At 44.8% G+C, this 14,163-nt stretch overlaps 1 protein-coding gene across 1 annotated transcript in view; it reads left to right on the plus strand.

Moving 5' to 3' along the window:
• Window positions 1-6,792: 6,792 nt before the first annotated feature.
• The window catches only part of LRRC9 (leucine rich repeat containing 9), a gene marked incomplete at both ends in the record, with an annotated part of 43,752 nt that continues 36,381 nt past the window's right edge, over window positions 6,793-14,163 (plus strand). Inside the window, 6 exons of the mRNA XM_080933173.1 lie at window positions 6,793-6,840; window positions 7,373-7,591; window positions 8,329-8,469; window positions 8,903-8,966; window positions 9,492-9,562; window positions 13,502-13,684. Of these exons, the coding sequence (XP_080789299.1) occupies window positions 6,793-6,840; window positions 7,373-7,591; window positions 8,329-8,469; window positions 8,903-8,966; window positions 9,492-9,562; window positions 13,502-13,684 (726 nt within the window). The remainder of the gene's footprint in view (window positions 6,841-7,372; window positions 7,592-8,328; window positions 8,470-8,902; window positions 8,967-9,491; window positions 9,563-13,501; window positions 13,685-14,163) is intronic.

The following is a 14,163-nucleotide window of genomic DNA, read 5'->3' on the forward strand; positions in this document are numbered from 1 at the left end:
TCGAAGAAGACTCGGTGCACTCCTTAAGGATAGATGGAGTAATAAAATCAAGGAGAAGACAGTTCAAGGAGAGGAAGAAGTATGTGCTGAAGTTCAGCCATGCTTACTCTCCCAGGATAGAGCTGCAGCCAGTCCTGGAATGCGGTATGGCTATTTTGGTTGACCAGGAGTTTAAGAGATTGGCATGAGTCTGAACATAGTGACCATAAACAATGACCAGGAGGAGCAGCAGAAGCAAGCAACCCCTCAGGAGGCTGGCTCTCCAGTGAACTAGAGAATGGGGTAGCTGGTGAGAGGAGAGAGGGCATGCTGGCGGAGAGTGGGGAGGAAGCATGAGAATGTGTGTGTGTGTGTGTGTGTGTGTCAGAGAGAGAGTGTGTGTTTGTGTGTGTGTGAGAGAGATAGTGAATGTGTGTGTGAGAGAGTGTGTCAGAGAGAGTGTGTGTGTTTGTGTGAGTGTATGTGAGAGATAGTGTGTGTGTGAGAGAGAGAGAGATGGTGTGTGAGAGAGGGTAAGTGTGTGTGTGAGAGAGTGTGTGTGTATGTTTGTGTGTGAGAGAGTGTGTGTATGTTTGTGTGTGAGAGTGTGTGTGAGAGACTGTGAGAGAGTGTGTGTGAGAGACTGTGTGAGAGAGAGTGTGTGTGTGTTTGTGTGAGTGTGTGTGAGAGAGATAGTGAGTGTGTGTTTGTGTGTATGTGAGAGTGTGTATGAGAGTGTGTGTGTGTGTGAGAGAGAGTTTGTATGTTTGTGTGTGTGGAAGTGTGTGTGAGAGTGTGTGTGAGAGTATGTGTGTGTGTGAGACTGTGTGAGAGAGAGAGAGTGTGTGTGTGTGTGTGAAAGAGTGTGTGTGTCAGAGAATGTGTGAGAGTGTGTGTGTGTGTGTGTGTCAGAGAATGTGTGAGAGTGTGTGTGTGTGTGTGTGTGAAAGAGTGTGTGTGTCAGAGAATGTGTGAGTGTGTGTGTGTGTGTGTGTGTGTGTGTGTGTGAAAGAGTGTGTGTGTCAGAGAATGTGTGAGAGAGAGAGAGAGAGAGAGAGAGAGTGTGTGTGTGTGTGTGTGTGTGTGTGTGTGTGTGTGTGTGATAGAGAGAGAGCGTGCTTGGTTAGAAATGAACCTGGGAAAATCATGGGGATAAGTCTCAAGCTTCCGTCTTGGATGAAGAAGGGATGGATGGTGGTTTCCTTTAGCACAAGAAAGCATCCATTAGGGGAAACATTAGTGGAAATACGAGCTCAGCTTGGCACATACTGAATTTGAGATGCCTTTGACGCGCCCATATGGAGCTTTCCTCGTGCGCTTTTGAGTTTATTGCACAGGAAAGAGGACGTAAAAGATGAGTGACTTTACAAAGAAGGAAGCTGTTAGTGCAAAATAACAGGTAGAGAACTGGGGGACAGTTTAGAGAGTGGGGTGCTCTTCTCGCAAGCAAGAGGATCTGAGCTCCATCCAAACCCCATGTCAATAAAACATGGCATGTAATCCCAGTGCTGGGGAGGCAAGCCAACTCCTGGAGCTCCTTGGTCAGCCAACCTAGCCTAACAGGTGAGTCCCATCGAGATGAGAGACACTGTCTTAGAAGAACGTCAAGGTGGCTGGCACCTGTGGCATGGCCCCTGAGATTAGCCTCCACACTTTGATACACACACCAGCATTTATACCTGCATGTGCAAACACGGAGTGGGGGAGGGGAGAGGGGAGGAGATAGGGAGAAACCAAGGAGAAATTTTAATAGTAATCAACGTTATCAGTGTCATCAGCATTACTCAACATGTCCACTGCAGAAACATGTCCACTGCTGACACATGTCCACTGCGGAAACATGTCCACTGCTGACACATGTCCACTGCTGACACATGTCCACTGCTGACACATGTCCACTGCTGAAACATGTCCACTGCTGACACATGTCCACTGCAGAAACATGTCCACTGCTGACACATGTCCACTGCTGACACATGTCCACTGCTGACACATGTCCACTGCTGACACATGTCCACTGCTGACACATGTCCACTGCTGACACATGTCCACTGCTGACACATGTCCACTGCAGAAACATGTCCACTGCTGACACATGTTCACTGCAGAAACATGTCCACTGCTGACACATGTCCACTGCTGAAACATGTCCACTGCTGACACATGTCCACTGCTGACACATGTCCACTGCTGACACATGTCCACTGCTGAAACATGTCCACTGCTGACACATGTCCACTGCTGACACATGTCCACTGCTGACACATGTCCACTGCTGAAACATGTCCACTGCCTTTGGCAACCTGGAGGTTACTTACTATTGATCTTGTTTGACCATAAGTAGAAGCAGTGGTGACTTGAAGTGTTTCCTTCCACCTCACAGTGGGTTGAGGACTGAATGGAGTAAATTGTTGCTGCTGGTTGCCTAGAAAGCTCTTTGTGAAAGGGTCAAATGTAGCTACTCAAGTTTTTTAAATGCAATATACAAAGGACTTTTCTAACCAGGGAAGCCTGGTGCTCATGCACAGGGAAAGGAGACCCCATGGAGAGAAAGACAGAGGACTGACAGGGCAGTCTCTAACAGAGGTACAAAAGGTGAACCTGTGCCCAGAAAAGCTGACTCATTTTAGTCAAAGTGAAGAATTTGTTTATTTCTTTATTTATTGCATGTGATACATGTATGGGGGCGCATGCTCACTCAAGGGTGTGTGGAAATCAGGGACTGCTAAAATGGAGTGTCTTCCTCAATTACTCTCTACCTTAGTTTTTGAGACAATCGTTCAGTAAACACGGAGCTTACCTAACTCAGCCAAATTGCCGGACCCGGCAAGCCTTCCCCAACCCCCACACCCCTACCTCACAACTTCTTGGGCTCTTTCTGTCTCCACTCGTCGGCCTGGATTGCAGATATCCAGCATTTACATGGGTGCCGGGAATCTAAACTGAAATCCGCATGCTTGCAGGAGCACACGAGCACTCCACCCACTGAGCCAGCTCCCTCGGCCGCAAAATTTCTACTGAGCCATAAGTCCTAAGGGGAGGTGGGGGTGTGTCTATAAGGAGAAAGGAAATCGGAGGGAGTAAGTGCATCCTCTGACAGCCCTGTTGTCTGTGATGGTGGGGACAAGTTCATCTGACAAGAGATGTGGGAGGAGGTAGGGAGGGGGGATAAGGGGGGAAGGCCAGAAGGGTGGTGAATGTTAGGGTACTCTCATGGACCCCAGGATTTTGTCTTCCATCCTCTTCTCATAGGAAAGGGAGTTGAGGACAAACAGAAGTGGGTGCCTCTGTGCTGGGGAATGGCTTCTCATAACTCAGATGTAGTTGTGCAAATCTGGGGGTTCGCATTGAATTTCACATCAATTAACTATTGACTTAGAATACGGTTATTTTGTCTGCATGGGGCATTGATGATGCTGACAGAGTAGCATGCAGTTGAGAGAGAAACCGCAGGTGTGTATACCCAGAAAATGTAGCCTTCTTGATTAAATGGAGAGGTGGGCTTTGTTTTTATGATGACTCGGCACTGTAAAGGTGACCCTTCCTATAATGCTTTTTTGTAATATACTCTTCAATCAGAATCCCAGATCGACTTGTAAAATTCTTTTTTATATTTAATTTGTAATACGTGTATGGGTGTGCAAGATGAATAGGTACTCGCAGACACCAGAGGAACGGAATCTACAGAGCCGGGGCAGCTCCCAGCCCGCTGATGTGGGAACTAGGAATGGGGCTCCGGTCCTCTGGAAGAACAGCAAGTGCTCTTAACCTCTGAATGAATCTCAAGCCTCACAACAGAGTACCTTTAACAACAACAAATCTTAAGTATTATTCATAAAATGAATATAAAAGATTAACTAAGAAACTTAAAAGAAGGGGGAGGAAAAGGAGGAGAACAAAAAGAAGCAGGAGGAGGAGCAGGAGGAGGAAGAGGGTCATTGTATTGGCAACTATAGAAGCATAGAAGAAGCTTGGGCTTTTGGTTCCAGAGGACTAAGAGCCTGTATTAGTCAGGATTCTCTAAGAGAAGAGAACTGACTTTGTCCGTGTGGTTGTGCAAGAGGAATTGATTGGCGTGGCTACAAGCTGTGGCTGTGGTCTGGCTAGTCAAGAACGGCTTTCTCCTGACTGGAGACTTGGCCGGATAGCTCAGCTGGTCTTCAGTCTGTGTTGGAATCCTATTGAAACAGGGTCCTTATACCAACAAAGTACTACCTCAGCTGCAAGGTAAATGGGCTTGTCCTGAGAGTGAGGGAAAGCAGGCAAAAACCAAAGCTTCCTTCTTCTGTGCCACCAGAAGGCATAGCCTAGACTTAAGGTAGGTCTTCTCACCTCAAATAATCCAACCAAAGAGGAAAAATCTTTACGGGAAAGCCCAGATATTTAGGTTTTAGTTGACCCCAAATGTAGTCATCACAAAGCCAGTTGGCACTGTGGTGAGGAAGGGTGGCAATAGGAAGGCATTGCAGCAAGGTTAGCTAGACTAGCGTGGCTTTTGAAACTTTAAAGCCTGCCCTCCATGCCCCACAACACACTTCCAGCAAGGCTACCTCACAGCCTCCCACTGGGAACCAAGTGTTCAAGTACCAGAGATTATAGGGGACAACTCATGGAAACAGCGTGACACAGCTACTGGAGAAGGCAGGGGTGGCAGATCAGAAGGTCCAGAATTAGTATGAAATGTCTGTAATCATTCAGGAGCAAATAGTGTGTTCTTTCCAGAACTGATACCTTGGGCATAAGTTAAGACTACCTGAATACTTATTTGATGTCTGGGAGGTCCTGAGGGTTGGCTCTGACCTTTGCATCGTAGTGGGCAGAGAGCCTGCCTTCAGCTCCCACAAACATTAAACCAGAGGAAGGCCAGTTTTCTGATAAGTAGAGGGGCACAAACCCTGTTCAGTCTTCCTTCCCAGTAAACCTAGGGGACGCATACTATGGCCCATATCTACATAAGGGCCTTTGTGGCATCTAAATGCTTTCAAGTGTTTTCTGGCTAAATTCCTTTCCTGCTAGTGTTCTCTTGCTAATTAAAGTCAAAGTCTACCATTATCTAGATAGCCTTCTGAAATGGCAGACTCCCTTTGTCAGCTGGGCTTTTTCTCTGACCTAGCTAGGGAGTTTAACAGCCCCCGACAACACACACACACACACACACACACACACACACACACACACACACACACAAACATCTCTATCTGCAAATGCCACGCAGACTGTTAGATTACAGGTTCAGCTTCCTTTCTTCCGACAAGAACCCAAACAGCAAGCACCTGAGTTTCCTGGAGTGCCTCCCCAAGCTAATGAGGTACCTCAGTACCTTAGCCTTCAGCCTTTGTGCAGCCTGGATATTCCTTCCCCATTAACTTCAAACTATAGAACCCTTAAGTCATTACCCCAAGTAAAGCTGATCTGTCTTCCCAAAGCTGGTCTCAGTATGTTGTTACTACCTTACTGTTGGAACTCACAGGTCTTCTGAAACCCTGTTTGTGGACTCTGCTTCCTTTGTCCCAGTGGGCTGTTGGACAATGAGCCCAGGGAGAAGGGAGACCCACACGGTGGCACTGTTGTATTCTAGATAAGGGTGCAGTTGCCAGTGGGAAGCAGAGAGGGAATGGGCAGCCGAGGTCCAGCCTCACTGCACGCCTGTGACTGCAGATGCAATCAGTCTGCGTGTTCTCAGTGTGGCCCATCACATCCATCTGCCTTGTGCAAATCTCCCAAGTGCGTCCTCAGCCTATGTTCTGACTGCTACTCCCTCTGCCCGGATGCTTGTGATGCAGATCCCTTCGTGCCTCACCTTATGGATTCCGTTCTTAGGTCAAGTTCCACCACATCAGCCTGGTGGAATCTCTTCCTCTCCTTGGCCACCTGCTCTGGTACCTATTAGGTCTTTGAAACATAGGTTAGTGACTGGGGAAATGGCTACACTGAGCGAAGGCGTCAGTGCAAATAAGGTACTTTTCCGATTGCATTTTGCTTTGTGGAATTAGCTGGGTGTGGCTCCTCCTCCTCCTTGGCTCGGTGCCTTAGTCAATTTTGTGTTGCTGTAATAAAATGCCCAGAGCAAAATAGAATCAATAGACATCTGGTTTCTACAGCTTTGTCTGCCGGGAACCCCAAGATCAAGGCACTGGAATCGGGTGTTGTGTTCTTCATGTGACAGGTGGAAGAGGGAAAGATGGGGAGATAGCCTCTCCATCAGGGTGTTACTGATAACCAGGTCCCCTTCTTGGGGATAGGAACCCTCATGGCCTCTTAAAGAATTTAGGTCATAATGACTTTGTATTGGTGACACCTGACCTTTGGAGGGTCCTCGTCCAAGCCACAGCTTCCTCAAGGTGGAACAGTATCCCCAGTTCACAGGCCTGAGTGCTAATCCACAGAATGCTTTGTCGTAAGCACGCTTGCATTGAGAATGTACACACTTCCTGTCCCCATCACTTGCTGCTCTGAGTTCAAAAACGGCTTTACAGTTGTTTGTTTGTTTTTTAATTAGCTTAGTAAAACTTCTCTTTCTGGTGTCTTGAATTTTGGAGTGGTTTGTAGAAATGGCTTTTTTCCCAATCTGATGTCTGGTTTGTCTTGAAACAACTTCATCAGTCTTTCTAGAGGTCAGCCTTTCCCGGTTCGGGTATACATTTCTCTGTTCTCATCTGCTGGTAGGCTGTCTAGTTGTAATCAGGGACCTGACAGTGCCACCGTTGCTAGTGTTAAGGTGACTCTCCACTCCCTGACCTGACTCCAGGACTGAACTTCATCTTTTGTTTTCTTTAATAGATATATTAGTGTGACCATTGTTTTTAATGGAAGATGACTGAAAGTGAGAACTTAAATCGAGGGGAAATCATTAAAGAACTGGTGAGTCCAAGCCCTTCCTGCAGTAATGCTTGCAAGAGTATTGAATATAACAGTCTGACTCTCCTCCCTGGAGCTGTGAGTTCTGGGAACAGTCTGACTCTCCTCCCTGGAGCTGTGAGGACTGGGAACAGTCTGACTCTCCTCCCTGGAGCTGTGAGGACTGGGAACAGTCTGACTCTCCTCCCTGGAGCTGTGAGGACTGGGAACATTCTGACTCTCCTCCCTGAGGCTGTGAGGACTGGGGACAGTCTGACTCTCCTTCCTGGGGCTGTGAGGACTAGGTTCATTCTGACTCTTCAGAACTGGGAACATTCTGACTCTTCTTCTAGGAGCTGTGAGGGTTGGTGGGAAGGAGATTCCTCCTATTGGGTGACTGGAGGCACAGGCGTCAGGAGAGCGATCCAGCTTTCTCTTCTATGGGAGTATGAGAATGGTATCTTTTCCAGGGGAAGTTTATAGTTTGAGTTGTCAAAAGACAGTTTTAAAAAACTAGTTAAAACAGATAATAATCCAAATTCTTCTTTTAAAACAGTGTTTGTGCAATGGTTTATCTTATGAGATGGTTGGACAAGAAGGATCAGACACTTCAAAGCTGGAGATGTTTTTCTCAGGGTATCCCCAAATAGTTGGATTATCATTGTTTCATAATTTATCAAGTCTTACAATTGTTGCTCAAGAAATAAAGGAAATTTCAGGGTTGGAGACTTGCTTACAGCTTAAAGAACTCTGGATTGCTGAGTGCTGCATAGAAGTAAGTTCAAACAGAGTCTTACAAGGTGCTTCTAATCCTGAATTCTTGATTTTGGGAAAATAGTTCATTAAAATATGTGCAGTGTGTATGGCCCAAACTGTTAAGTGGACAAAGATAAAAATACGTACAAAGTGAAACAGAATAAGAAATCAAAACAAAAGGGTGTTTGGTAAACATACAAATCAGGTCATAGCCAGTATTGCTTACTAACAAAACCGATTCACTTCAGCACTAAATGGTTAGACATGTATTTTAGAAAGAAACGCTACCAAATATATCATGAGTAATAGAAATGTACGTACCTCTGAACTCAGAAACCCCTACCCTAAAAGTTTTAAACTGGAGAAGTAATTCAACAACTGAAAACAGTTACACATGAAAGTATTTGTTGCACTGCTTTCAGAATAAATAAGAGCATCAAATGTGAATATTCTACTCATGGGGGAATTTTAAAGAAAGCTATTACAACCTTCATAAAATATTTTGTAATTATTAAATATTAGACTTTGAAAGTTGTGAAAATGTATTAGATGGTCTTGAGCAAAAATAAAAGACCCCACACCACCCAAAAAATCATATGCATATGGTTATATTAATATCAAACAGATGTCATTGGTTAACATTTAAAGAAAACATACAGAATTGAATATAACTGTATTTAGATGGAGAAATTATGTGTTTATTTTAATTTTCTGGGTATTTATATTAAGTAAACTCTTCAATCTTCTTTTCAACAGAAAATTGAAGGCCTTCAAGGATGCAAAAATTTGGAAAAATTATATTTATATTACAATAAAATTTCCAAAATAGAAAATTTAGAGAAGTTAGTAAAATTGGAAGTTCTGTGGCTGAACCACAATATGATAAGATATATTGAGGTGAGATAATTTTGATAATTTGCATGTGAAGTCATTTTACTGCTAAGGCATTAAAACACAGTGTCTAAACTACAATGTTAAGGGTCAAAAATGTTGATGAATAGCACAATTATAATTATTAATACTTTGGGGCTAGAGAGCTGGCTCAGAGTTAGACACACTGGCTGCTCTTCCAGAGGACCTGGGTTCTAGCCCCAACACCCACATAAGAGCTCACAACTGTCTGTAACTCAAGTCCCAGAAAACCCAACACCCTCTTCTGTTCTTTGTGGTGCCCAGGATACACACAGGCAAAACACTAGTGTGTGTGTGTGTGTGTGTGTGTGTGTGTGTGTGTGTGTGTGTGCCTGTGAAGCATGTCCAAGCACCCAAAAAGAAAATAACAAGATTGATCAGAGTTGATGTTTTAAATACATATTGTCCATGCTTTCAGGGCTTGCAGACCTTGAAGAATCTAAAAGACCTCAACCTTGCGGGGAACCTAATAAGCAGCATTGGTATGTACCGTTTCCTTTAGTGCACTGGTGCATTTTAAACCCATGCACTTAGATTTGTCTCTTTTAGACTTTATGCCATTGAAAATCAGTTTTACTTTGCCAACAGTCTTACCGTAGATCACGGTTCTTTCTATTGAGCTATGAAGATGTTTTTCAAAGTTATCGGCTCTTTGAGAGATCCCTGTGGTGTGTTCTGATCATATGTATGCCCACCCATCTCTTCCCAGATCCACCTCCACTTTCCTACCTGTTTTTAAATCTGTGGTTCATGTGTTCAGCTCTCAGACAATAACCACTATTGCTAATCATTCAGTGGTGTTGTTAATCCTATTGAAATGCAGGAATAATGGCCATTCTGGAACTTACAAGTGTGCCAGAGTATATAACAAAGGTAGAACAAGAAACCTAAACATTCTTTGCAATTCGGGGTATTGAACTCGTGGTCTTGGGTATGCTAGACAAGCATCCTCCACTGAGCTATGCCCTCATCCCTAATGTTTTTTCAATCTTGTTTATAAATGAAAGGTCGATGTCTTGATCCCAATGAACAACTGGAAAAACTAAACCTTTCTGGAAATCAAATTACTTCTTTCAAGGTATGTTCAACTAAATGATTGGTTTCTGTTTATCAACCTTGGTTATGAATTGTATAGACCAGAAAATATACCAAACAGTCCTTCAAGGGGAAATTGCACTGGGTTCATTACTTTGTACTTCCTGGTGGACTAGCGCAGTGGGTCACAACTGGTGCACTGTGATCCCTTCTGGAGGTCACACATTAGATATTTCCATTATTCACAGTAGCAAGATCAAAGGTATGACGTAGCAACAAAATGATTTTAGGGTTGGGGGTCATCACAATATGAGGAACTGTATTATAGGCTCACAGTGTTAGGAAGGTTGAGGCCCACTGCTCTAGGGAGTTTGAGTGGCATCTCTTCAGCTAGCCATAAGACTCAATCTTTTCAGGACCAAAAAAATAGTTCTCAGGTGCTGGTTGATTGCTGCTTTCTCTGAACTTTGCCCTCGTCTTCCTGGTTATATTTATCTTGTTGGGGGTTCATCCTCATCTGAAAAAGTGGACTGCCCCTTCTGAGTCCTGGGCTCTTCATCATTTCCATCCATACTCACTCTCTACATCATCCCACCCTGTCTCTAGACTGTGATGCACCTGCTCCTATTGCTGCCCAGCTGGTCCCTCTGCTTACCCTGTTGTCTCCTCTGAACTACAGACATCTCTTAACAAGCTCCAACTGATGTCCCCTCCCCAAATGTCTCTGACTCTCTAAATAGTATTTCCTCTTCTAGTTAATTGAGTAAAAGTCCTGACAGAAGTTTTTGCCCCTATTATTCCTTCATAGCCCACCTTCAATCTGTGAGCAAATCTTGTTCTTGCATATTTGGAATATGCCCAGAGCCTTACTACCTGGGTCACTGTCAACCTGGTTGGCAACGCTGTCATTACCAGTCTACATCACTGAGAGAGAGAGAGAGAGAGAGAGAGAGAGAGAGAGAGAGAGAGAGAGAGAGATTGATCTTAGTGTGTGTGTGTGTGTGTGCACGCACACAAGCGTGTGCACACATATGTGCCATGACACACTTGTGGAGATGGAGGACGCTCTGCAGGAGTCAGTTCACTCATTCTACCACATGGGTCCTGGGGATCAAGCCTAGGCTGGCAGGTGGTGCCCTTACCTGCTGAGTCATCTTCCCAACCCTCTTTTTCTGCTGAGTCATCTTCCCAACCCTCTTTTCCCTTCTCCTCAGTCTGCTCTCTCCCAGCAAAGCTTGCTGGAGCCTTTTAAATATGCGATGATAAATTTCTATTGTCAAACTCCCTTTGCCGGCTCACCTTGCTCACAATATGATTCTGACTGTGATACTGAAGGCACACAGTCAAGCACAGCCTATGAAAATACGAGAGAAAGCAGAGTAAGAAATAATTTTAAGTCAGTCAATGTAAAGAGACACTCAAACTCAGAGAAAACAGAAAGGTGTTGCAAGGCAGTAGAGTGAATACTTTAAGAAGAAATCTGAGTGAAATGTTACCTGCTCAGTCTAACAGCAAGGGAACTAATTGATGGGAAAGGCTAGCAGCATTAACGGGCACTGAGAGAGGCTCTTCTGGGCAGTGGCCGTGGCCATTCTAGAGGGAAAGATAGGTATTCATGAGGACAAGGAGATAAAAATCAGGTCTCTACTGAGTATGTAGAACCCCCTTTCCGGGACCCCCCACTCGAGTCTCAGGACACGGGGTTACCCAATGAAACTCGAGAGACCTTCTTGCTGCAAAAGCACGAGGTAGTTTAACAATAACTTTCTCTTAATATCTGACACTGACTGCCCTATAAAGGCCATAGCCACCGCTGCCTGCTGACCCTCAGAGGTTGGGTCAAAGTATAACCCCTGTAAGCCTCCATTCAACGTTCAAGAAACATGGACGGCAGTTCAACAGGTCCCTGAAAAACCTCTCTTACCTTAGCCCCTCTGAGACCTGCCACAAGAGCCCAGCAATAGACTGTCAGCCGCTCCTTACCTACTGCCATATTGAAGTCCCAATCAGGTCAGTTAAAGGGGGAACCCGGCATCTATTTCATTCGGAAGGTTGATTGGTGTCCCATTAGCTCCGGAGATGGTTTTTATTGGAGTTTCTACAGGATCCTCTTTTTTCTTTCGGTAGTGAAGAGGACCTGAAAAGGCTACTGACAATCATCCCAGGTAGGTTGGTGGGAAAACATCAAAGACTCCACCATCAGGCTGGCGGGGTTTTCTGAAAAGGAAGGGTGATTAACTTTCCAATTATAAAGGTCAGAGGAAGAAAAAGGCCAATACTGTAGGAGCTGTAAATCATTCTGGTCAGCTGGGGGAGCCCCAACAGCCCTGAGGGGAAGTGCCACAGTTGAATTGGCTGGCCCCTCAGAAGTAGTGGCTCCCGCCAGCTCCTTGTCCCTGTTGAGGGACCTCTCCCTCCAGTCCCCGGGGCCTGAGCTGAAGGTGGGTAGATCAAAAGGTTCCCTCAGGTGGCCAGCCTACTCCAAAGGCAGGCCACTCCGAGAGCAGAAAGTTAGCCAAGGCTTTTTCTTAACTATCACTGATAAATTCCGTTCTCTTGCCCTAACGTCTGTCCAGTGGTCCTCGGTCAGAGACAAAGGGGTAGACACAGTTTGCTCCATAGTAAAAACTAGGAACAGAGACAACACAGTGACAAAAACAAAAGACACTAGCACTTCCAAACACACTTGAGACTTATACAACTAGCCAAACGCTACCTCTGATGGGGTGGAGTACCATTTCCACTCCGTTTCTGAAAGAAAGAGCACCCAGTCTCCCTTGCTCTACCAGATGACTAACTGTCCCTTACCCTGGGCACTTCCTCCAGGGTCACCCTTGGAACCTCTTCCAGGGTTGCAGCCTTCGGGCCTTAGGACGTCTCCCTCCGCAGCCGCTGGGTCCTTATGGCCCTCAGCAGCAGCTGCCAAAATACCAGAAACCAAGACACAGACTCAGCGGCCACACACACACAAACATACCAGACTCACAATAACATACCTCCAAGGGGTGTCTTTGAGTTTCTGGGGACCCCTCGTATCCCGGACGAGCCCCCATAATGTAGGAGCCCCCCCTTTTCGGGACCCCCCACTCGAGTCTCAGGACATGGAGTTACCCAATAAAACAAGAAAGACCTTCTTGCTGCAAAAGCACAAGGTAGTTTAATGACAGAGCTCCGGGCCGATACATATCTCACGCAGGAGACAGAGGCATCGACCCTGAACTCAATTAGGGGGACATATTTATAGGGAAAATTACATAAGCAGTTAGCAACAAGCACATAATCATTTTATTGGTTTATTCAAATTGGTACTGTCTGCTTTTGGATATGATTTAACTCTAGACCACTCTGTTTTGGGGCACACTGACCTTCATACTTTGTTTCTCTCAGGACTATAAGGCCAGCCCAGACCTTATCGAGTCTAGCCAGTCTGGGTTTGGGCCATTTCTTTAAACAAGTTATTTTGTTTTTAGCCTTGAAGCATACTTGTCCTCAAAGCAGGGTCAGTGGGGCCAACTTGAAATTTTAACTCTTTCAAGTAATGTCAGCATTATTTTGTGGCTCAAATGTATGATGTGCAGGAGAGCATAGGGCGTTGGGGCTAAAAATCTAATCAAATCTCCAGTGTGGCAGTGTGTTTGATCGGCGACATGAAGCTGTCACTGCTTCTTGGCAAGGGGTTGTTACAATATGATCACAGGTGTCCTGGGGAACAGTGAACTAGAATTAGTGTTTATTGATTAGGAGCATCTGGGTCGCACAGAAAACACAGAGCTGTGAAGTCTGCCACTTAGCAAAGGTTGAACTTCTCCTCTGGAATTTAACGTGCGCTTTTCCTATCGAGAAGCATCTCAGCCGTCTAGATCACTTTGACATGAGCACTTAGGTGTGAGATTGGAGTGTTACATCGGACTGTGGTGTTAGGGTTAAAATGCCTCCTCTCAAGGTGAGCATTCATAACTGATTGAGTATTGTCATTGTTTAGGACCTTACTAACCTGACCAAGCTCCCTCAGCTGAAGGATTTATCTCTGAATGATCCTCAGTATAAATCCAACCCAGTGTGTCAGCTGTGCAACTACTCCACCCACGTTCTGTACCACTTACCATCTCTCCAACGACTCGACACGTTTGACGTATCCGCAAAGCAAATCAAGGAGCTGGCAGATGTAAGTGTGACCAGGTATCTGTGACTCACATTTGTGTAGTTAATGGCTTTTTTCTGGCTGGGTCCTCACATGGCTGTTGTTATATTGTAAGTTCTAATTTCCTGTTTGCTCGTGCCCCTTCCATAAGAGGGATGTTTCACTGAAAAGTATCCAGATAATAACATTAATTCTGGAATTCGGTGGTCAGACACCAAAATGGGAAACTGGTGTTAGAAACAGACTTTTTTGATACGTGATTCCTAAAATTATTTTAGAACAAATTAAATATAGTATTTTAAAAATTGTTTTCCCCGTGTGAAAGAAATCTAAGTTAAATCTGAATTTTATATAAATACCAAAGTATGTCTTGATGTAACTCAGTGAGTACAAGCAAGTTTGGTGAATAGTTTGTTGCTTATTTAAAATGCAACTTAATATCCTCTGTTTTGTATGGTAAAATAAACCACTTATTCCTCAAAACATAATGTTGTCTTAGATTT

Source organism: Micromys minutus, assembly GCF_963924665.1.
Source record: "Micromys minutus genome assembly, chromosome: 1".
Classification (NCBI taxonomy): domain Eukaryota; kingdom Metazoa; phylum Chordata; class Mammalia; order Rodentia; family Muridae; genus Micromys; species Micromys minutus.